At 38.9% G+C, this 25,551-nt stretch overlaps 1 protein-coding gene across 1 annotated transcript in view; it reads left to right on the forward strand.

The window, feature by feature from the left end:
- Window positions 1–25,280, forward strand: part of hdac8 (histone deacetylase 8) — a 33,913-nt gene extending 8,633 nt beyond the window's left edge. Inside the window, exons 9-11 of the mRNA XM_067579455.1 lie at window positions 829–923; window positions 13,557–13,662; window positions 23,689–25,280. Coding sequence (XP_067435556.1) covers window positions 829–923; window positions 13,557–13,662; window positions 23,689–23,711 — 224 coding nt within the window. The 3' untranslated portion in view covers window positions 23,712–25,280. The remainder of the gene's footprint in view (window positions 1–828; window positions 924–13,556; window positions 13,663–23,688) is intronic.
- The last annotated feature ends 271 nt before the right edge of the window (window positions 25,281–25,551 follow it).

Raw genomic sequence — 25,551 nt, forward strand, 5'->3', positions numbered from 1 at the left:
ACATTGGTAACTTTTCTGGCTTTATATTTTGTTTTCCTCCAGTTGGTTGTGATGAGTCATTGAGTTTTACTACGTCTACACCTTTTTTCATGTTTTCTCCCCTTGTTTACTGCCTGTCTCTGTACTATCGACTGTCTAATAAACAAAAAAATACCAAAAAACTTTTTTAAAAAAAACACAGCTGAGCCCAATAAACTGTATTTATTTTTTATTACATCAGACTTTGTGATCATAAAATTGTGATTTGATTGATTTACTGATTGGCTCGGTTAACAAGGCCATCAATCAAATCACTTTTTTATACTCATCCGTTGACTGACAACGGAAATAGGAAAACAAAAAGTCAATAAGAGCAAATAAATTGTAACTTAGCTGTATTAAGTTATTAAGGAGAGCCGGAGAGGATAGAACGGAGGATTATCCAGCTGAGTTTGGCAGTGTAACCATGTTTTTTTATTGTGTTTTTGGAGTTGTAATTATGGGAGATTGTCATGAAAAACAACTGAAAATGCGAGTGAGTTTTTAGACATATAGTAAACAGTGTTTTCAGATTCAGACAGCCTTTTTTGAATGTACTCTCAATCCCCTATTTCAGCTGTTAAACCTTTCCTTTTCAGCTCACATCTGTGACTATCACTCGTTAAATTGAAATAAAACATTATCAGACAGATTTAAAACTTTAGTGAAGGACTTCAGAACATTCGGGGTAGTTGGCTTTGCTCAGACACACTTCAGCAGGTTTGGATTTCAGGAACCATTAACATCTTGACATATACGTAGGATGTAACCACAAAATAATGGACCGTGTCTCCCCTTCTCTCTCACCAGGAGGTTATAACCTGGCGAATACGGCTCGTTGCTGGACCTACCTGACGGCAGCAGTGCTGGGAAAGACTCTTTCCTCTGAGATACCAGACCATGAGGTATGACAACACACATATAGCCACAGTCACACACTTTTTACATATTCCCACATGAACACAAACGCGCTCATTCATTGTGCTGGCACACAGAATCACAGACACACACACATAAAAAAACACAAACACACCCCCTTGTGTTCACTGCCTGCTGAGTCACTCCATCTAATCAAAGATGGCTGCCTCCTGCTTCTCAATAAAGGGGTTTGTCTCCAGGTGAGTTAGAGTGTGTGTGTGTGAGAGAGAGAGAGAGAGAGAGAGAGAGGTAGTAGTGTTGACAATTCCCTTCTGTCTGCCTCATTAACACAGGCTCAGGAATAAGCTGAATTTTTATACACCATACAGGAGTAATTAATTATCAAAGAAGAGAGAAAATTGGTTCCATATTGACTCCAACTCTAAAGAAGCAATCCTTGAGTCATTTATTACTCCACATTTTTCGGTGTCAAGTTAATTTTGTTGCTGTTACTAATCAGTGAAATAATTGGGTTTTTAGCGTTTGTTTGGAATTAACTTTCTGTTGCATGAGAGCGTTTCTGCTCTCAGCCACCCGAGTTCAAATCTGATCTTAAAGCTTTCATGAACTCGGCGTCGGTCGAGTCACCGCTTTGTTATATCAGTCAGAGTGTTAGTGTCGGACAGTATGGACCAAATTAATACTGATGTCATTATAATTAAAAATTGGCCAGCTTATTTTGTGAGCTTTGGACTGTATATCACGGCTTTCTTAAGCTAATTGAACATGCTCAGGCGTCATCATGTCACCTAAATACGTAAGTTTGGTCACATGATAACAGGTGGTCGTATATGATATATCATTATCATTATCACAGATTAAGTTTTCAAATCTAAATCTGTAAAAATTAGAAGGAATTTATCCATTCCGCTAAATCAAATGACTTTTTAAAAGATACGTAAAATCAAGAGTAAAAACAGAGCAAAATCTTACAGTTTTTAAAAACTTGTGTAATATTCTTTAGAGTTGTAACGATTAGCTGATCAACAGTAAATTAATCGCCAACTATTTTGATGATCAATTAATTGTTTTCTCGTTCCAGCTTCTCAAATGTGAATATTTTCTGGTTCCTCAAGTCTTCTATGATATTAAACTGATCATCTTTATGTTACGGACTGTTGGTTGTTGGGCTTTGGGGAAACAAGGATTGAAATTATCTGACATTTTTTAGCGAAACAACTAATTGATTAATTGAGAAAATCATTGACAGATCGTTAGTTGCAGCCCTAATATTCTCGTATTTAAGATCTCACATTATGGCAGTTTTTTGATAGAAAGAAACTTATCATCCATTTTGACCTGAGAGCTTAGAACCTTGTTTCTCAGTATGAGAACTATGTTATACAGTTATATAGAGAGACGCAAAGCAATAATAAGTAATTATTGCCAAGTCCAAGATAAAGATTAACACAGACATTTATCTGTGGCACTGATTTGATACTTATACATCCATTGTTTTATTATGAGACTAAGAGAAAACTCATTATCGTAGACATCATACTGTATAAACACCGTAAAATCACTCACCTGGCTGAGATAAGGCCGAACACAAGCTGCAGCACAACTTGATTAAAAGATCTGGATTAATCATCACATATGAATTACTGTCACATGTCTACAGTGTAGTCTGGTTACTGTCAGCGTTTTGTGTATGAACTATGAAATCCAAATTTATGATACAGCTAAATATCATCATCATGAAAGAGTCGCTCCATTTTCTTTCTATGGTTTTTATTACCACACACACACACACACACTTCTGGACATTAACCTGATTATCAAACACAACATGTAATCCTCCGGTTATTGTAAAAATCAGGTCACCGTGAACCATGTAAACACTTAACTGGAACATAATCTGGTTATTCCCAGTAATCAGATAAACATACCTATGTTGAGTTGTGAGAGATTTCAGATTTAACTTGGCGAGGAAAGAAAAAGTCCCCCCGTAATTTATGTTTGTAAAAGCAAAGACGTGTGACTACTCATGCTCATCTTCTCATTATACTAACTGATAAATCAAATAGACCCGACCGCTTTCCAAATAGAAATCAGTCGACCCATCTGCTTTTATACACACACGCACACACACACACACACACACACACACACACACACACACACACACACACAATGAGTCTCTTTCTCCAGCAACTGATTTTTGGACCTTGTCTTGGTCAAATGTAATGAATAGCTGTGAGTGCCTGAGTGTGTGTGTGTGTGTGTGTGTGTGTGTGTGTGTGTGTTCTGACTGTGATGAAGGTACCTCTTGTTTCTCCTTGCCAGTGTCCTATGGCCCTAAATAGCCTTTGACCTCATTAAGAAGCACTCACTGAAAACAAAGCAACTATCAGTGCGGGCAGCTGCCACTGATGATGAAGACGAGGAGACATACACACACACACACACACACACACACACACACACACACACGCTTTTTGTCCGACTTCAGAAATTAAAAATGCAAGAAAACATCTAACTGGCTTTTCCTGACTCCAATATTGGCTTCCAATTTAGTAAGTACTGTAATTTTATTTTAAAAGTATCTGCTTCTAAAGTGGGAGCACTATACAACTCCGGAGCAGTGTGTGTGTGTGTGTGTGTGTGTGTGTGTGTATATGTGTGTAGGACTCTGTCTGTGCCCGTTGTGCTCGATAAGAGGGGCATTTATCCATGATGACCAAGCAAAGCTGAAGTTCCAGCGACAGAGGGAACAAAAACTACCTTTGTGCCCCTCTTAGTGTGTGTGTGTGTGTGTGTGTGTGTGTGTGTGTGTGTGTGTGTGTGTGTCCACCCCTCTGCTGTACTGTAGACAAAACCACAAGAATACACACATTTATTACAGACAGATAACGCCTGTTTTATGACATTATTGTATTTCAATGGTATGAAAAATCACCATTAAAATGGGTGGAACAGCTTGTAAATTATCAGTATAGGAAGTCGCACTAAGTTAAGTGTTTTCATTTATTGGAAAAAACTCGAGTGGAGCTAAAATAAATTTATTTTCATGACGCTGCTGCGATTCAAATGTGTCCTCAACTGATGAATGTCTGTCAAAATGAGATAATAAACAGTCATCATCATCTTTCAACTATTGCTAGAGACTTAAAACAATCTTAGTTTGTTTTATCAGCTCAAATCTTGGTAATATCAATCCAAACAAATTTGTGTTGGTTTGATTTTGTTTGAAATATTTTCTTAAAAGTGTTTATTTATTACGAAATCAATCTTATCGGGGATTTTTTTTTTCAGAACTCAAGAGGGCGAATGTTCAGTTTTTGGCATGTACAAACCCTGGACTAACTGATTAAAAACACAAACATCAGTCAGAGTTGGCCAGTCACATCAACAATAGTGCTGTAACATTCACTGATTACCAGACAAAATATTACACTGCAGATAACCCACACAATGGCCCTGCTTCTGTCACACTTATTATACTCCAATATCTTATAAAAACACAAGTAAAAGTGTCTTTTGTAGTTTAAACCAGGAATCAAGCCGCCAGGTCAAAAGTCATTAACCCTCTCCATTGACTTGTATTGTCTGTTAGCGGTTAGCTTATCCTGATTGACCCCTCATTGTGTGATGGCGGCGGAGCAAAATCTGCGTGTGACTCGCAGGGCAACAATATGGGGCCTGCTAAGAATAGCCACAGAGGTCAAAGGTCAGTTAGTGACTTTGATTAGACTGGCATGGGGATTGTCCTTATAACCTACTTTGTGTTTTAAAGAAAATACCGTTCGTCTAACTTTTCCAAGGACATTTATTTGTATGATTTTTTATGACTTTGACCCTGGAATCTTGGAAATTAAACTTTTTGTGTTGACTCTCTCAAATGTCCAAAACATTTTTGAGGAGATTGTCGTCCTACCTGAAGTGTAATTGTATGGTAAACAAGAGATCAGTTCGATACCGCGACACTACTTAGAATACTATTTGCATCTGAAACTTTTCTGTGAGTGAACCATGCAGTGGCATAACTTAACTTTTTCTGATGTTGTAAACCTTAATCTCTGGTGATTGTGAAAGCCTTAAAAATAATAACTATTTCTGGCCATGACTGCTGTCTACAACATCTTAGACCATTGTTCATCAAGATTTTACAGAGACTAGAAGCTTTACTTGATTAACAGCAACCTCCTGTCAGCCAGATGGCCCATTTAAATATATTATGCCAACTTAAATAACAAACAAACATTTGTTTTACTTTTCTAACAGATTTAAAGGTCTAATTCCACATGCTAGATAAATACAAATAAACTTGATAATGTAATGAACTTTTCATAAATGTGTTCACCCAATGGCATCTGTTAATCAAGTGAAACATAAAAATGTAATATTTCAAATATCTTTGATCTTCAAGCTATCACTAGAACCTATCTACCCACTTTGCTCTTTTTAACTAGAGAAACTTACATAAATAGGAATTTAACTCAACTAAAGATTCAGAATATTATCCACAGTTAGCATGCTAATAAGCTGAATGATAAACATTACATGCTGAATGTTGGCATATTCGTATGTTAACTGGCCGTTTGTTAATTAGCTCATTTATAAATGTAACATTCTAAATTTCAGCATGTTGAAATGTGATCTACACTCATGTTAACAAGCTAACATTGTAAAAATCATATTCTAAACATTAGCATGTTAAAATGATAACTATTCACATGTCAATGAGCTAAATGTTACATTCTGAATGTTAGCATGTTAAAATGTGAACCATACCCATTGTAACAAGCTAACTGATCACATGTTAACAAGCTAACTGATCACAGGTTAACAAGCTAACATTGTAAAAATTATATTTTAAACATTAGCATGTTAAAATGCTAACCGTTCACATGTTAATGAGCTAAATGTTACATTCTAAATGTTAGCATGTTAAAATGTGAACCATACCCATGTTAACAAGCTAACAGATCACATGCTTTCCCAGATTCTGATCATTTTTATTTTTGATGATTTGCAGAGATTCATCATTTTCCTTCCTTTTTTGCATCTTGTCATTGTCTACTTAGAATTGGTGAATATTTCTGTACTCTGCACTTCAATGGAAGGAACTGAAACCGGTGTAGATGATAGACAGTTGTTTTCCATGCAGCTGTGATGTTTATAGAGAAGTAATTGGTAAACAGTTTGAGCGGTCCATCTGCCCTTCTTCAATAATTCAACCTGCACCACCCCAAACCCCTCCTCTCCTCTAATTCTGTTTTCGGCTGTTTCCCAGCAGCTGAGTTCCTCCCAGCCGTGCTGCTCCGATTAAAAACAAACTACATATCCAAACTTCCTGCGGCTGCCCTGCTGCCTCAGCGGGCCAACACACACACCATGTACTCACAATGTTGCTGGTGTGAATCCAGCTCATATCCTTTGTCACACACTGTACCTTCCCCTCACTCTGTCGCTCCTCTCTTTCCTGTCTCCACTACGGGCCCTTAATGCACATATATGCTAAAAATACTCTCAAGCGGAAACTGGCACCTGGATTTGCTTGTTCGCATTTTAGCCGTTTTAGCTGACGGTCACATCCAACGAGATGTCAGGGTTACACTTCGGATCTGCTTCCAAGTTGGGAAAATAACCTGGATTTGTTTGGCAAAGCTCAAAATTGTTGAAAGCTTAACCGAAATAGATCTTGTAAAGGATTTTAAAGGGGTAGGGGTGGTTTGGACACTGGATTTGAATTTGATTAGATGCTATTTACCTCCAAGAACAATCCATTTCAACATGCTAAAAGGCTTCAATCCCTAAAATATGCCTCTGTGAAGATGTGTGTCATTGTCTTTGTAGCGAAGAACAGCTTTGTAGGTAACCACAGCTCGCCAACGATAACATCCCCTCCATCATATCTCATCTACGGTTCAAAAACAATGAAGAGGAGTGAAAGATATCTGCTAGCATCGATGCTAACTACGATTTAGCTAAAGCATTATTTAATTTCTTTATGATGGATGGAAAAAAACCCACTTAAACCAGAGAAAGCAACTGTAAAGCCTCTACATTTATGACCCCAGAATGGCCATTTAAGAGAAGTTAATTTAGATTTTTGTTTACTTTTTAACATTTAAGCGTTTTCTTATTTATTGGACAACACATAGCAGAAAGGGACACGGTTTTGACATGTGACTGAGGCCAATTTTAAGGTTTCAAAAGGCCGTAAGTCCCTGATAATGTCTACTTCCTTACATGTTGTGTATTTTCATTAGTTAGTTGCATAGCTACCACCAGAACTTCAACGTAATGAGATAATCTTGCCAACGCTTGTCGTAAACATGGAGCTAGTTTGGGACCTCCGTCACCTCTGAGGTTATACAAACGGTGGTGATTAAAGAACTGCTCGTTGATAGTTTGACTGATTGCATACTTCAGTGTCTGGTAGTGCAAACAATTATCTGCCTCGTTCAATAGCTGGCTTTAATTTGCAAGTTTTAAAAAAAACAACCAATGTGTGTCTGTCACAGACTCGCACAGGAAGGGAGGACATTTCTGGTCCCAGATTGGCAGCAGGGAAGCGTCCCGCCTCTTTACTTCCTACTTCCTCTTTTCCTGTCTGCAGCCACTTCCTGTCCTGCCCCTCGCTGCCGTCAGCGATGTGTCGGCTCCCAGAGTCACAGGCTCAATCACCGGAAACGTCACCGGGGAAGAGTGTGTATGTGTTACGACGTAGGGAAATTTGTCTGTTTACAAAAAAAAAAATGACATACAAAAATGTGCAGTACAGAAGCTTTTTTTTAAATTCATACATTACGCTGATTCACTTCCTTGTATTTCTTATTGAGCTTTGTGAATTGAATTTATACAGCTGTTGATAATATGATGGGGAAAGTGGTCGGTGGATGTTGGGATTCACCAGCTATAAGCTGAAAGAGTTAGTTTCCTGTCCTGTTTCCCTTTAGAAAGTCACGTCTCTGTTGCCGTCGTCTTTTAAACGTCTGTTTGTGTTTCAGGTTCAAGGGCAGACTTCATCCTAGAAGAATGCATCATTATTTTTTTGTTATCTTCATTTTTTATTATCCTATAAGGCGAGGTGTTTTCATAAACCCACTTGAACTTTTTTTTTTAAAACCAATTCAATCATTTCACTTCTTTCCTTTCTCTCCATTAACAGCTATAACAGAGTTCACCTACAGAAGAAAACGTTCACAGCAGACGGATTGAACCTAATTTTAACTTTTCTAGCAGCGTTTCACACAAATGCTTTCACAACATGAAGTTTATGTTTACTATACAATTACTTTTACACACTTTTTTTGTAAATATGTATATTTTTGGGGGGAATTTAAAGCTTTTATGAGATAATGATAGTTGAGAGATGACAGGCAACAATATGCTGCCCATATGGAACCATAGACGGTGCGGTTATGTAGCGTTCTCCTTTACCAGTTGGCTACCAAGTTCACACATTTTAATGCATTTTAAATGACAAGGTGGATTACATCACTTCCTATTGTTTAAAAAAATATCAAATTAATGTTTCCTGAGGGTTGGGTGTTGATAACCTGAACTGGAACAAGTTCCAAATTTTAAAAAAAACAGAGAATTTGTTAAGAACTGTGCTGTTTGATTTTAAAATCCTTTAAAAGTAACTTTTAAATGATGATATTTGAACATATGTGCTATGTTAACTTGTTTTTGGTTTTTATAGTATGGCAGATGGGAGTGAGCCTTCAAAAGTGTAGCAGAGCTTCACACAAGCTGTAACACTACAGCAAAACCTTCAAACATTATCTTGTATATAACATTTACTTTTTTAAGTGTGCTTGATTTCCAGTTCGGTGGTAGACTCTTTTAGATCGAGCAGATGTTTTCTGTGCATGAGGTGCAGCAGGATTGTACCCTTTTCTGTTTTCAGTGTTGCGTTCTTCCAAATCAGTTTATGGCAGAAAATTGGCTCAAGACACATGAAAGTCTCCATGTTTTATGATACAAATACCAACATGGCACAACAGCACATGTGCACCTGCTCATTTGGGTTTGAATCTAAAACGAAACTCCTGGGTTTCCTTTTCAGGTTTATGTTCTAAAAACATATAAATACTAATTCTTGGGCACCGTGCCTTAAAGTGAAATTTGAAAGAAGAATATAATAAATGGATTGATGGAGTGGTAGGGAGGGTGAGAGTCCAGACGCAGTCCAGAGAGGAGACGTGTACGTGCGTGATGTGACTGTGATTCGGGCATCGGCACCGTATTTCTTTCCTGGTTGAAAACATTTATTAGATAGCAGCTTGATAGCAGACAGAGTCATTTGTTTTCCCCGAGACGTTTTCCCCCTCCGCTGTGCTGCTCGGCATCCTTCATAGGTGGAGATCCTGCTGATGGCTGTAAAAACAAACACGTCTCACACACGCACACACACACACACACACACACACACACACACTCTGCAGCTGATACATGCACGCAAACACACACTCAAAGCTTCTTACAGTAACGTTTTCTAGCCTTTTAACTCAAATACAAGCTTGCATGCACCTGTCGAGTATGAATGGACATACAGTATATTATAAATACTATTCCAACTACTACTATTACTGTTATTACTCCACAAATACTGCAGCTACTACAGTTATAACTGTATTACTGCTATTACAATTACTATTTGTCACTACTGCTATTAATATTGCTATTACTACTACTGCTACTACGTCTTTCACTACTACAGTATCACTACAACTATTACAACCATTTCTACCTTTGCTACAACTATTACTGTATTATAATACTTACTGATATATACTAATAATATAAAACTACCACTACAGCTACTATAACAACATCTATTACTACAACTACTCTTAAGTATTACCATACTAACTACTATTGCAGCTCAACTACTGCTTTAACTAGTACTGATGCCACTTCTGCTGTTACTTTATGGAAAGAGTAAAGCACAATAGAGTTGAATTAAAAAAAACAACAAAGCTTTATTGTCCAGGGGCTCCAAAAACACAATAACTAAACTAAGGCTGCAAGTAATGATTATTTATTACTGATTAATCTGCAGATTTATTGTTTCGAGTAATGGTTTAGTCAATGAAACGCTAAAAAATAGTGAAAAAACAGCATTCACAGTTTCTCAGAGCCCAAATTAATGTCTTCAGTTTGCTTGTTTTGATTGACTAACAGTCCAAAGATATTAAGAAATTTGATTTATTGTCATATAATGAAGAAAAACAGACAATCCTCACATTTTTACTTAAAAAAAACGGCTGAAACGATTAACCAATTATCAAAATATCCGCAGATTAATTTCCTTTTGATCGACTAATCAACTAACCACCGCAGCTCTAAACTAACCATCATGTTTAATACATCTACTGCACACACACAGGGCGTCTTTGATTATTATCTATCATCCATAATTATTTATACTGTTAACAGTGATAAAATGTTCCTTCTGCTGTTTCGAAACATAAACTACAGAACAAGACGTCTGACGCACACAAGCACTAAGACCAGTGTTTCTCATACCAGCAGTGATTGATGGGCAGAGGGTCCATGTTAAGGTCTGTGGTAAATAATCAGAGACCTTCGACTATTTATCTCTCTCTACGTCTCTGCTAGAGACACTGGAGCCAGTCAGCTGTTTGTTTTTTTTTTTTTTCTGTCTCTTGACCTTGTGCAGGTGACGTAGATTTGCTGCGTCACCGTGATCACGCACTAAAGTCTCTTTTTATTTATCATTAATCGTTTTTTTTCTCTATCTGGCGTGCTCGCGTCACGGCATCTTTTCTCCGTTTTTTTATTTCTTACGTGCTTCTTTTCTCACTCAGACAGATCGATATAGTCTAAAAAGGTAATCGCAACATCATAAGAATATTATAGAAATATTATAGGGAGATGTGTGTTTCTTTTAGCTGTGTGTGTGTGTGTGTGTGTGTGTGTGTGTGTGTGTGTGTGTGTGTGTGTGTGTGTGTGTGTCTCTCTTCCCCACGGTCATCCAAGCCAAACAAGCAGGCAGCAGGAGACGTGTGTGTATGATTGGTGTGTGTTTTTTTGTGTGTTGCTGGACAGCAGGAGACAGAGCACTGGGTTCATGGGAATACATTGAGGGTGTGTGTGTGTTTGTGTGTGTGTGTGTGTGTGTGTGTGTGTGTGTGTGTCTGCTGGTGTGTTAAGTAACTACTCTCATGTTGAGCTCAGTTGAGACCGGAGGTAAGACACAGAAACTCATCGGAGCTAATTGGAAACAGACACGCACATACACGCACACACACACACACACACAGTAGACGAGGGGCCTTTTACCTACGAAATATCCACGGACATTCACACAAACACATAAATACGCACTTTTACCTTCATCTGTATTCACGACACACACACTAGCATTCTCTATCGCTGACACACACACACACACACACACAGCTATTAAACAAAGACAGAGTACTCTCTGTCTTTCAAGTAAACAAAAGTACACCCCTACTGCACATTGGCTCGGCTTCGCGTGTGTGCACATCTGCTCCGGCCCGTGTTAGTGTTAGTGTGTGTGTGTGTGTGTGTGTGTGTGTGTGAATGTCCATCTTTGCTTTGGCAACAGACCTTCTGAAGTCTTCTCTAATGACATCCATCTAATCCTCTAAAGAGCTCCAACCAAAAACAAGATATCCCTGTCTTTTTAAAATGACCGTGGCATTAAGTTAAATTCATTACGGGGATGTTTACCGACTCCTTCGCCAACTGAAAGGAGCAGTCTGACATTGTGGGGTAAACTGGCGTGTGGTGTCCCGTCTTTATTTATCATTAGATTATTTGAACAACAGAGAATTAAGCTGCAGCCATTGTTAAAATAAATTAATCATTGAAAAGCAAAACATTCACAAGTTTGAGCCTCTGAAATGTGAGCATTTGCTGATTTTTCTCTGCTTAAAGGGGACATATCATGCACATTTCCAGGTCTATATTTATATTCTGGGGCTCTTCTGGGATATCTTTGCATGATTTACTGCTCAAAAAAACTCCTTATTTATCTTCTACTGGCCCTTTACGCAGCCCCTCAGTTCAGCCTCTGTCTGAAACAGGCCGTTTTAGCTCCCGTCCCCCACCCTCTTCTGATTGGTTAGCTCCCAGAAGCTTTGGAGGCTACATAAACAAACAATAGTAGTTGTTTTGCTTCCTTTTCCCATTCTTTAATACATCCGCACATGTTCGAGCCTGACTTCGATCTGAAATATGCGACAATGCAAACAATCTGACGTCATCACACGGAGGAAGTAGAGGCAAATGAAGCCTTTAAAGCAGGCTGAAGCCCTGGGTTTTGACTTGAAGGTGGCATTTTTTACATATGTTCACCTCAAGTTTTGGAACTTTCACTATGTTAAACATAGAAATCCAACATAATAATAGTATATAAATGACAGGAAATCACTAAAAACATTATATATCCCCTTCAACATCATTGTAAATTGATTATCTGACTGTTTTGAAGAAGCTTTTTTAGGCTCTGGGATCATGCTTTCATTACATTTTATAGACTAAACAGTTTTTCTATATGTAGCTCTGTGCGGAAGGAGGATTATGCATCTTTTGTTTAAGGCCTCAGTCACCTTGGCGTGCTCGGTGTGTTCTGCTGAGTCTTCATAGTCCAAGCCTTTCACAACAGTCGCTGTGAACGGACTGACGCACTTGTGGTCAGACCTGGCCTCTGAGTTTGTTTTGCTCTCATGGCACTGAGTCACGGCCCGACTATGCATTTTTTTCAACCGACGTGCTCTGGTTTTAACTTCTCGTTGAACCCGCTCCCTGGATTTCCACCTGTTTTTTTATGTTGGCTGGTTTTGTTTCATGGAATTGGTCGGACAGCTCGTGAAATGCCAGGAGCCTTTGGTATTTGCTGAAATCATCATCAGACCTTTTTTTGGTCATGTTGGTGAGGCCCTAGCTGTCTAGTGGAAGTTTGACTGATTTGTGGTTCCTTTCTTCTTTATTCTGCATCAAATTTTCTATCTGCAGACCGTCTCATACATGCTATTGTATAAATGCAACTCCTAGACAACACATTGAGTTAAAAAATATAAGGAACATGTGTCCGTCTGAAGGTTTTTACTCAGTCAAGAAGGGGAGAAACCTATGAGTACTTCCACTCAGAATATTAGCACCACTGCTAAAAAGTACGACTTTAAATAAATTTAAATAATGCACAAAAGGGGGAAAAAAAAAGAGACGTGTTGGTTGAGGAGTCAAGACAGGTTTCTGACTTGAGACAGAAAAGTCTTTGATGTTTTCCACTGTTTTGCATTTCTTTCTTTCTTTCTTTCTTTCTCTTTTTTTTTTTTTTTTTAAAGAAGTGATCCCTGAAATCCTGTGTAAATATTCATCACCAGTCAGTTTCACAATCCAATTCTTTAAAGTCCAAACGAAGCCTGAAATTTTCCAGGAAAGCAGCTGCATTCTTTAAAAAAGAGACAACGAGGAGAAAGTGTACTTTGGCGCTCTGCTGCAGAGTCTGTGTGCAGATGTGAAGGATGAAAGTATGCCTGTGAATAAGACAGAAAAAAAAAAAAAGAAAGAAAAGAAGAAGAAACGTCATTTTTTTTTTTTTTTTAAAAATCCACACATCCAGAAGCTGTAATAATAAATTGTTGTGACATGATCTTTGCGTTTGTTAGTTTTTCACAGAGTACGGACCCGACTACTCGCTGGAGATCAGCCCGAGCTGTCGACCTGACCGCAACGACACCAAACACCTGGACCAGGTCATCAGCACCATCAAAGGTGTGTGTGTTTGTGTCTGTGTTTGGGTGGATACACAGGTGCATCTGTTTGTGTGGAACGATGGAGGAGGAGGAGGAGGAGGAGGAGGAGGAGGAGGAGGGTAAACAGGTGTGTGTGTGTGTCTCCTTGAACCCTCGCTCACCTACAGCCCTTTTGTCTCTGCACGGCTCTTTTCATGTGCGGTTTCATGTGTCTGTTCTTGTTTCTATACGTCTCTGTGTGGGATGGAAGTATGACTTTTCTCCCCCCCACCTCCTCTCTCCTTGTGGCTTTTCACATCCTTTTGTTTGTGTGTGAATACACTGTCGACCTCACTGCGTTACCCACAACCTCTCATTCAGAGTCTGGGTCCTGATACATGTGGGATTTTTCATTTTGCATCTCTTCCTCTATATGTTCCTTTATATGTGTGTGTGTTTGTGTATTTATCCGTGTCTCTGCAGCCATGTGGTTAAGTCTTAACACCGGGGCCTTTTTGGTCTCGGCGCTGACAGCCCGCAGCACACAGGAGAGATCCTCCAGCAGGGGTGAAACTTAGGCGAAGAGTTGAGCAGCAGGAGAGTTATTGTAAGGAGGGGAGGTCAGGAACTCGTTGAAACAGAAACGGCCGAGGAGCGTATCTAGGAGTCGAGTTCATTTTCCGAACGTTACGCTGTGAAAGGCCGAGATTCTGAGAGGAAAAAAAAAAATCTGATTCTGATCATTCGCTGTCTCGTAAATGTCGACGATCCAGTGTGCAGAACAGGATAACATCCTTTCCTTCCATCCGTCAGTAAAACGCTATATTTGACACAGCGGTTAGTGATTGAACGAAACGTGCTAAAAACAGTGTGGTTTGCAGAGAGGCTAGGAGGAATGAAATAAAGCCCAAAATCTGGTCGTGTCACCATGTTTTATGTTGACATGTCATGTTAAAAAAGATCATAATTCCTTACAGTTCTATATTTGAGCACCACTGAAAGCTGCAGATGGATTCTGTTTCCTCCAAGCCACAAATGTCAAAACTGTCTTTGTCTTGAGAAACATCAAACGCACAAAAGTTGTTTTCAGCTTTGTTTATCCTAAATTTAAGGGATTATTTTAGGTTGTTTTAGGTATCCAGGGAGTTATTGTTCATCCAATAAATTTTGACTCAGCACTTTCTTTCCCTCTGTTCTCTTGTGTAACTTTGAATGAAATGACTTGCTCAAGGGCACCGCAGTGTTTTGGGGATGAAAGATCGTTCTTTGACTAACTTTACTTGCTCGGATTCAAGCCGGCAACTTTTCTTAAATGGCTTTCTAAAGCAAAGAGCTCCATGACTAATATGAGAGGCGTTTGGACAAGAGCATAGTTCTATTATAGCCTCCAGTAGGTGATTTTACACTGTCAGCTGCAACAGAAAATGATACTGAGAGACCCTGAGACAGCTGTCGGAGCGAGAGAAGTTTCCTAGCAACTACAGCGCCAAAATTCGGCAATAAAAATCAAATCTAAAAACCCTCTCAGTGACTTGGCAGCCATGATGATGATGATGATGATGATGATAATGTGGTAAGTAGGATATTAACTCCGTTTGAAGTTTGTCTTAGTGAAATATTTCATTCTAGTGGATGTCGGTGTCATATTTTAAACTCCAAAAGTCATCCAGATTACATTATAACTCTATTTCACTAAGTGTTTCTATCCTTTTTGAAGAAAGAAGAAAGCGACTATCTGGTCATGACTCAACAGGTCTGGACCACTCGTAAATTTTGTTCGCACCCAAGAGGAAATTGACGAATGCCACAAATTCTCCTAAATCTTGTAAAATCGTTAAATCACTCGTATATGTGTCTCTTAAGAACGAATCTGTACAAGCGGTTCCAGCGTGAGGCCAATTCTGTTGAACTTGGTGCACTTATGACTGTGCCTGTGTACCTATAAAAGGTTATGATTGTCAGCGGTAACAGAAAAAAAAAAACCTCCTGTGTTAATATTTGTGTGTATGCTTTTGAAAGGCTTGTATCTATCTTTGTAGCTCAACCTGTACTTATCTGAGCAGGTGGGAATTTCCAATTAGGTGAGGCTGAGATGGTAAAATACCATTAATTGTATTTATATAGTCTTGGGGAGGGAAGAGTAGGAGGCAGCTTGCTGTGAGGCTGCAGATTTAAGTTATTTTTGTTGAATTTCTCATGGATTTTTGCCACTTTTGGCTGTGTTTCATCAATATATTTGCTGATAAACTTCAACCTTTCTTTGCATATACCCCTGCCTGCCGACCTGCTTCCTTAACATCCCCCCCTTTTTTTAAAAGTTTTTTCCAGTGCCAAACAACATCTGCTTTTTATATGGTGGTGGCGGCACTACACTCAGCCATGGAAGACATTTTGACATGTCACAGTGGGGAAAAGCGCACGTGTAAATAATAAAATGAATGATGAGTGAATTCCATTTAGCTGCTTTGGTTTGTGCTGTTGTTGATGCTGGCTCAATACGCCGTTATCATGGCATACTGGGACACTTAAATAGAACAGAGCCGTCATTAATGTTATTGGTAACACCTGTTTCTTTTCCTACACTGACACGTCAATGTCTGCTGTGAAAAAGGCCTATACAGTAGCAGCTCGCGCTCTAATTCCGTCACGTCAAAACTGATGAAGACACGCAACACGTGGCACTATTCGATATTGCTGCAACACATTACAACCTCTGACTAACACACAAACAGACACTAATTGCACACATAGTCATTCTTGGGCGAGTAAACATGGACTGTAAAACCGCGCCAACTGTTAGATTCGTGAAAAATTTTCTTGGACACACTTAAGCCTGTCAAAGCAAATATTCAACCGTAGACTGTATAAAAATAATGGATGAAGCCACCGTTACATCACCCAATGGTTTGTGGACTCTTTTTGAAGCCTCAAGTTTGGCATTTTGGCCGTCACCATCTTGAATTTTTGGAGTCAGAAGTGAGAAGTGAGCATTTTTGGACGTGATGGTAGAGCTGACCTTTATGCTAGCTGCTAGCTTGGTTAGCACTGGGCATTTACAGTCTATGGTTGATTGTGAGAATGCTAATGCTAACTTTTGCTAGCAAAAAATGGGCTTGAAACCAATAAAACAAAATGTATTTACCAGAAATACTGAACATCTGACTCCTTAAAGGGTCTTTTAATACAACCAAATGCTGAACAAGACACTTTTAGCAACCAAAATGTTACAATTAACTTCCATGAACTGAAAACATACTGAAATAGCGACGGCTACGTCTATACTTAACCAATGTTGTCACCATGGTAGCGAATTGTCAATCACAACGTAGCCACGCCCTAAAGCATACCCTGCTTTATTGTCAAATTTAAATTAAATGGGACCATAATTTACAAAATGATCATGATGCATTGAAGACGACTTTATACTAGTGATAAACTCATCAGGAAAGTGTTTACTAAGGTAATAAATCAAGTGAGAAGTAGAGTCATTTTCTCATAGACTTCTATGTCATCAGACTTCTTTTTGGAGCCAGTGGAGTCGCCCCCTGCTGGCCATTAGAGACAATACAGGTTTAAGGCAAATTAGCATTGGCTCCACTTTTTAGACCTGGAGCTACCTGCTCGTATTCAACACACGGAAAGAAACTGAACAGTATACACACAGTTTTCATGAAACTCAGCTTTTACTGTCCAAACTACAAGGTGGGACCAGTGTTTTTAAATGTGTTGACTGTGGAAGATGTTTGAAAATGTTACGTGTGAATGGAAAGCAAAACGGGAGGGAGGGGGGGAAAAAAAATGTGTTCACAAACTTCATTTTACTGTTGCAAATGACAAAAGACCCCTGTTGGGTGTAGGAGCGGTTTATCCAAACAGCATTAAGTTCAGCTTTGAAAAACTCCAGGTCACATCAAATCAGGGGAACAGGAGTTTATTTGCCGAAATTCAGTTGGTCTGTTGGCTCGCATTAAATCATCACAACCGGAGGGGTTGAAAGTATCGCTGGTTTCCAGTCATACGGCTTTTATTAGGGGCAACAGAGGGAACGGGTGGATGAACGGATGGATGGAGAGAATAAAAGGGAGGAGAAATGAATTACAGACAAGCCAAAGATGGAGAGAAACTGGGAAAATGTGCGTTTGGCTGCTGCATCCCATCTGCCTCTCCTCTCTTTTATCAGATCCCTTGTTCTCTTTCCTTTGTTCAGATACTTCAATTTCAGATGCTAAAACGCTGCTTTTTAAAGAGCAAAAATTGAAAAAATCCAATGTTTTTAAGCAAGTAGATTTATTGAAGGTTTAGTTATTGCTAGGATACATTTGATTTTAAGGGTTTCAATCCTCCGAATATATTAAAAATCCCGTAGAGGATGTTTTTGCAGATGGACAGAGATGATCCCATGCGGCTCTCCTGACTCATTTGTTACATTTTTAATTTTTCATCATCTTAAAAATGAATCATGGGGATTTTTTTTTTCTCCCCACTTCTCTTTTTCTTTGCATCCGCTTCTTTCTTCTTTTTCTTCCTCCTAGTTTCAACCTGTCACATCTGTTTTATGTCCTCACCCTCTCTTTCTTTGCTTTTCTTTTTTCTTTTTTTTTTTTTCTCAGGCTTTCTGTCTCTTCTGTATACCAACTTCTGCACTATGTCAAGTCTCATTTAGTCAGAAACAAGTTTTGTCACAAAGCGCTTTTACCACACAACAAGCAGACACCGAAACCTCAACAAGAAGTGAGAGTATTACAATTTTCTGGAGTAAAAGTGCGTGAGTGTGTGTGTTTTTTTTAATGTCTCTGTCTCTGATTATAAAAAGACCTACCTACATGTTTGCTAACTTAACTAATGCACACACACGAACGCAGAATAGGGACAAGCTATAACAGACACACACACACACACACCTCCAGGCAAACATATCCACATGACATCATTTGGGGTGGATAACTGTTTCTCTGGTTTGGAAACAAAGTTCTGCTTATAAACATTGGTTTCCCTGAGAAACTGGGCGAGTGAGTGTGTGTGTTTGCGTGTTTGCGTGTGTGTGTGCCCACATCTGCTTTGTCTGCTGGCTTGAATGAACCGTAAAGATTTGAATCTTAAAGTGATAATCCCACCAAAATCCTTTTATTTTTCATTTTTGTTCAGCATATGTTGTGTCCCGATCCCATATGTTAAGCTAACACGATACACACACTTACACAACATGTACTCGTGTTGATTGTGCACTATTGTGACAGTTATTGCACAAAAAAAAAAAAAATTTTATCTTATTGTACCAGCAGGAAATGATGCAAGACATGCACAAAATATTTAACTCAGTCAAAAATGGAGAGGACATTTTTGCTGTTCTTACTTTATTACCAGTGTTGCAAAAGTTTGGCCTGAGGGCAGCACCAGAGGAGTCAAAAATCCTGTATTATTCTTGGTTCTCGGTGGGTGAAAGTACATGTTGCATCATCCCTAGTTGTATTTTTCACTCAGTGCTAACACTGCTACGTTAGCATGCTAATGTTGACGTTCGTTGTATGTCTAGCCTTATTTTAGTGCTACTACAGTATCAGTCAAACGTTTCGACACATCTGCTCACTCTAGGGTTTTTCTTTTATTTTTTTTACTATTTTCTACATCGTAGAGCAACACTGAAGATGTCAAAACTATGAAATCACAAATATGGAATTATGTAGTAAAACAAAAAAAAGTGTTAGACAAATGTTTTAGATTTTAGTTTTCTCAAAGTAGCCACTGTTTGCCTCGATGACAGTTTTACACACTATTGGCAATTTCTTAACTAGCTTCATGAGGTAGTCAGCTGGAATGGTTTTCAACCATCTCAAACAGATGTGTCTTGTCAAAAGTTAATTGGTGGAATTTCTTGCGTAATGCGTTTAAGGCAGTAGTGTTGTACTGAGGTAGTGTTTGTATACAACAAATAGTCATATTCAGCTATAGTAGTAATCTATATTATGGCCAGAACGAAGTAATCTAAAATTTTAAACATATTTTACTTTGTTTACACTTTTTTTTGCTTACCACATAATTCCGTATGTGTTATTTGTGTGTTATACAATGTAGGAAATAACAGAAATAAAGAAAAACCATTGAATGAGTTGGTGTGTCCAAACGTTTCACTGGTACTGTGTATGTTTTTAGTATCTGTTGTCTGATTTTGCATTATTTTGTATTTATTTTTGTCAACTTTTTATGCTGCCGCCTTGGCCAGGTCTCCCTTGCAAAAGAACCTCAGTTGGGCTCACCTGTTTAAATAAAGGTTAAATAAATAAAAATAAATAAAAGTTCATGTCATATTGGAGTTAATAATTACCTGTTTCCAAGCTGTAATTAGCTCTACTGCACTGCCTGAAAACCAAATAGATGCTATCTAAAGTTTGCTTGTTTGCTTGCTATCAGTAGCATGCTATCATACCTACAGTTTACATATATGTTACAAAACGTTTTTATTTTAATATGCTAACATTTGGCATGTATCAGTTATTATGTTTGAGTGCTGCTGTTAGCATGTTTCACTTGCTAATGGTTAGCATGCTACTTTTTAGCTTTTGTAGTAACTTTTAGTGTGTTCACGTACCGTAGTTGTTGTATTAGCATGCTAATGTTAGCATGTTACCTATTAGTTGAAATGAAGTGAAATTTTTGACCTCCTGGCGGCGCTTAAAGCCCAGATGAAACAGCATTTCGACAGTATCTAACTAGTCAGACCATATCGCAACGTATTTCCAAGTGAAACAGGACAAACAAGCAGAACGTAACGTTGGGAGGAATTTGATTTAAATGTTGAATAGTGAGCGTGTCATAATGAATCTTAGCTTTGTGCTGCTAAAAACTGAAGACCGATTGATGGGTGGATGTCATGATATCATTGATTGGTTCACGCCTACATAAGCACAAGTCATATTTTGTTTTACAGGAAGAAAACATGATTGGATTCGGATATATTAATATTGTTAAATAGTTGCACAATATGACTGGGGATATGATCTTAAAGTGTTAAAAAGGCATTTTTCAGGGATCACCATAGTCATCAGGATTCGTCCTCTGGAGTCTGTCTGCTGCAACATTTCATGGCCACAGTTGTAAAGACGTTTCAATCTGGACCAAAGTGTCTGACAGACATTATGGTCTCTATAGCCACACTGCTAACAGGGATAAAAAGTCATTAAAGAGCCTCTGTTAACCCGTCAGTTCATGTTAGAGTAATAATAAAAACCAACATGTTTGTTTCACAGGCATCAGAAATATCTCAGCTTTCATTATTGTTTTAATATCAACTAGTCAGTCAGTAGATTCTCAGCAAATATACGTGACAGGATGAACAAAAGATACACACTGGGTCGTGCAAACATAAGGCAGGTCAAAACTATAATAACTGTGTCTTTACTAATTTCCTCTTTAGGGAATTACTCAGTCTTTCCTATTGTTTCTCTCTCAGACACGCACACGCAGGCTTGTTAAGCTGCTGTAATTAATTGAAATGTGATTTTTATTAGGTGATATCAGAGGCAGCAGCAGCTGTCCAACTGTTTGTGTATTCACAACTCCGTGTTTACGAGGCTCTGGTAGCGTGATTTCCATGGGGACTTTTTATGTGTGTGTGTGTGTGTTCAGCTTCATCAGTGTGTATAAACTGCCAGCCTTTCTGTGCAACTGTATTTTATCTTTGTGTGTGTGTGTGTGTGTGTGTGTGTGTGTCAGGCTGGAAATATCGCAGCATCTTTACATCCTGCTACTCTTGCTCGTTAATCCTCCTCTGCACTGACAAGGTACTTGTCTTGTCACACACACACACACACACAAACACTCGCTTGCAAAATAAAACAATACATATTCACACAAAAGATATACGCTCGGGACTCGCTAGAACAAGAGAATTGGGGGGAGAAAAAAAATACCACCTAAGAAATATACATGCACAATATAAAACCCACCCACAGATGCTGTGATAGATTAACTATTGCAGGTAGTAAATATCTGAGCCCCCCGTGGACGCTCGTCACTTTACCAGAATTTACTGTCTCCATCTGGAAAGCAGAGCAAGAAGCAGAAGGATGGAGAGAGTCAGAGAAACGAGAGGGGAAAGAGAGGCAGCCTGCAACTTTTCTCATCATCGATATTGTTCAGTTAATTGTTTAATCTGTAAAATATAATCACAATCTCCTGGAGTCAAAGTTCACGTCTTCAAATTGCTTATTTTTGTCTGACTAACTGTCCAAAACTCAAAGATATAGTGAAATAAAACAAAAAAAAGCAGCAAATCCTCATATTTGCGAAGCCGTAACCACCGACGGGCATTTTTTTTATTGATAAATCACTTAACAATTAGCTGATTTAATTATCCTTTCTATCTATTAATCATCTGTTTCAGCATTTAAAAAAAAAAAAAGAGAGACGAGAGAATGTGAGGCAAATTTCCCATTAGCCGTCTTTCAGTGAGTGCTGCTGCGAGTCTGTTTTCCAGTACAGTTTTCCAGTTTTCTGCACACATCATGATTTTTATAGAGTTCTACCCTTGTCACAGTAGAGAAAATTTTGCAGTGTTTGCAGCCGTTGCCCCAGAGACTCAGTCAGCAACTATCTCGTTCTTCGGTTGCCTTTGGTGGTCTTTTTAAAAGTTCACGTATGAAACGACAGCGAATGTCAGAACCCCTACTGACGCCGGCATATTCAGCCCTGATATGACTCAGTAAAACGTCTTTGTGATTGTGATTTATAATAATAATAATAATAATAATGATATCCGCTCCTGGTGCACATACAGTCAAAATTCTGCAGAATGATGTGGCAACGAGAAGAATAAAAAAATTTATGATGAGCGCAGATGTATGTGTGCTCCAAGGGTTACCAGAAAACATTGTGGTTGTAGTTAAGCTTGCTACAAAAAAAAAAAAAAGATAAATTAGGATTTGATTAGATAAAATTAATCCACATGTTTGTGGTTAGGAGGAAAGTAAAGACGCAAAACGGGAAAACAAATTGGTGTGATGCTGATTTTTAGAGAAATTAGTGTCAGAAAAACTTTGATTCCCTTCATTTTTCCACCAACCTGAGTCAGTTCACTTTTCATACACAGTGGCACAGATGAGTGTATGAAATGGTTTGCAAGAAGCCAACAAAACGCTAAAAGTTAGAAGATAAACTGTTTGATTCACCTTCTCTAGGATACGGATATAGAGAGTGAGAGGCAGAGTGACCCTGAAAACACATGGAAGAGTTAAATCGGTTTGTTTTTTTCCAGTGCGATAAAGCTGCTGTTGTTGTTGTTGTCGCTGCAGGCAGAACATGACAGGACTCCACTGACAGCTCCACAATAGCCAACAAACAGGACATCCTCCCTCACTGCGTCAGGGCAATTACTCATCCACTGTGCATGTGTGTGTGTGCAAGTGTGTGCATGTGTGAGTGTGTGTGTGTCTGTGTGCAACATGTTTATTTTTCTCAATCAGGCAATTTAACATAACAATAGACAAACAAAGCAGCATTGTTTGCTGCGTAACATATAAAGTAAACGGATGACTGGACTTTATAATGCAGCTATTGTGTCAAAACCCGAGTGTGCGTGTGTGTGTGTGTGTGTGTGTGTGTGTGTGTGGCAGACATGGAAACCAATCCGTGTCTTCATGCAAATGAACCTGCTGTGTTGCTTAACGTTGTCATTTCCATATCAATTCCCTTTTTGCATGCTTGTATTTCCTCGGGATCGACGGGGCTTACCTCGGCCAGATGTTATTTTGCATTTTCATTGGCACAAAATGTGTGTGTTCGTGTGTGTGTGTGTGTGTGTGTGTGTTTCTCCTTCATACTGCTTCCATCTTTGGTTCGGTTTCTCTTGGTGTCTCTCATGTGTGTTTAGCCTCCTTTTGTATCCCCACTTGATGTGATGAATTTCACCCTTTCCCTCATCCGTCCTCCCTGTTTGTGTATAAATGTGTGTGTCTGGATGTTATGTGTGTGTTCACCCATGTTACCCCCACCACCACCACCAGCACCACCAGCAGCAGCACCACCACCACCACCACCACCCCTCTCATTTCTCTCTTTCTCTTGTTTACAGGGAATTTAAAGAATGTGGTTTAGGAGCCGGCAGCCTCAGCCTCCTCCACACTCACACATACCCGCACATACACCATGTTTCCAAACCTGGTCGACGGCTCGGCTGCTTTAATGAAGACAATATGGAGCGGACCCCTTCGGCCCCGAGGCACGGAGCGAACGAGTGTGGGATGAAGGGAGGAAAAAGAGAGCGAGAGAGGGTTTTGGAAAACATTAGCCGAGTGTTTCCAGGGGAAAAGAGTTTAATAAGCGGAGGGGGGTGATGTGGTTGCTGTACAATGTTCACTGTTTTTAATTCTTTGTTTTTTCGAGAAGGTATGTGTGTGAATGAGAGAGTCTACGGTGTGTTCAGTGAGGGTATGTAAAACTGAATTGCAGCAGGTTTTTACAGTAATCGTCTCCGGTGTTTTATCAAAGGATGTGTTTGTGATCGTCCTATCAGTCGGACATTTTAAACTAAAACGGAAAAAAAGACTTTTTCTGGTGTCGGGTTTCACTTTCACCGCGGCGCTCCTGTGATTTTACCCCCCCTCGAGAGAAGACAAGCACTGAAACAAACAAAAAAAAATGAAACTGAAACTGCCCCTCAGCAAGGTTCCCAAAATGCCTCGTTATAGTGGTCTGGAAAAATCTAGAAAAGTATGTGAAACGAGTTGCCCAAGTCTTGAGAATACTTGGAAAGTTTACATATAAATGATCTGGAAAAGTTTGGAAAATAGCTGGTCACAGATTTTAGAAGTTTATTTTCTCCGCCACATTGTTGTGACCCCTGGGCAGAAATCTGCAAATTAAACATCTGGACAGAGTTTGGTATTTTAACTGAAAAAAATGCAGGGAAAGTTGAATTGTTTTTTTTCCCCCCCTTTCCATAGACACACAATAAGATTACAAGAACATTAAGAAGGTTTTACGTAGAAACAGCAGTCCCACACTGGTCTGGCATTTTATTTCAGGTCAATGAACAAATATGGCTACTGCTTGAAGATGAACTTCCACTTCCACTACAGTTTATCACTTTAAACATTGACTGAATTATTGGGAGTCTGTGGGAAAAGCGGAACTCTGAAATGGAAAATGTCTGCAGTATATATGGTTCTTCTGTTAAAAAAATAAACAAGCATGATCTCTGCTCTAGTCGCCAGATACTCTGCAATCTGTAAAGGTATGGGAAATGCATAAATTGTAAGTCCTAATGGTCAAAGTTTCTTTTTGTAGGTTGTAAACGATTCTGAAAATAGATGCAAAGTGTATCTGATTATTTCCATCATCTGGACAAGTTTGGAAAAAAACAGAAAAATCTTGTTTAATCCCCAGCTGTAGTGTTTGTGATGTGGCAGCATTAACAGCTGCAAATCAAACTGAACAGTGACCAAACATCTTCAAATCCTCTCTAATGCAGTGGTTCTCAAAGTAGGGTCCGGGGACCCCCTGGGCGTCCTTGAGGAGGTTCCAGGTGGTCTCCAGCAAAAAGGGGGAATAATTTATTTTCACTATAATTCCATCCATAAGTAACACAATGACAGAATGTATGATTGTTTTGGTCTTGGGTTTCATACACTTTCTGTAATAAAACATCTAAAAGCAAAAATCTTATCATATGGGGGTCTGTGGTCTAATTTGTGTCAGTTTAGGGGTTCTTGACATGAAAAAGTTTTTGAACCACTGCTGTAATGAAGCTTCAAGCTGATGTACATGTGGGATTTTGACATTAGGAAGAAAACAAACAAGCGAAGACGATCAGCATTAAAAGCCACGAAAAATGAACTGAACCATTTCCAAGTCTTTGAGTTTGGGATTGCATTGGAAAAATTGGAAAAATTGCATTGATCAGTGTAAAGGGTCTAATTATTTAGAAACAAGGTCC

Source organism: Thunnus thynnus, chromosome 22 (assembly GCF_963924715.1).
Source record: "Thunnus thynnus chromosome 22, fThuThy2.1, whole genome shotgun sequence".
Taxonomy (NCBI): Eukaryota; Metazoa; Chordata; class Actinopteri; order Scombriformes; family Scombridae; genus Thunnus; species Thunnus thynnus.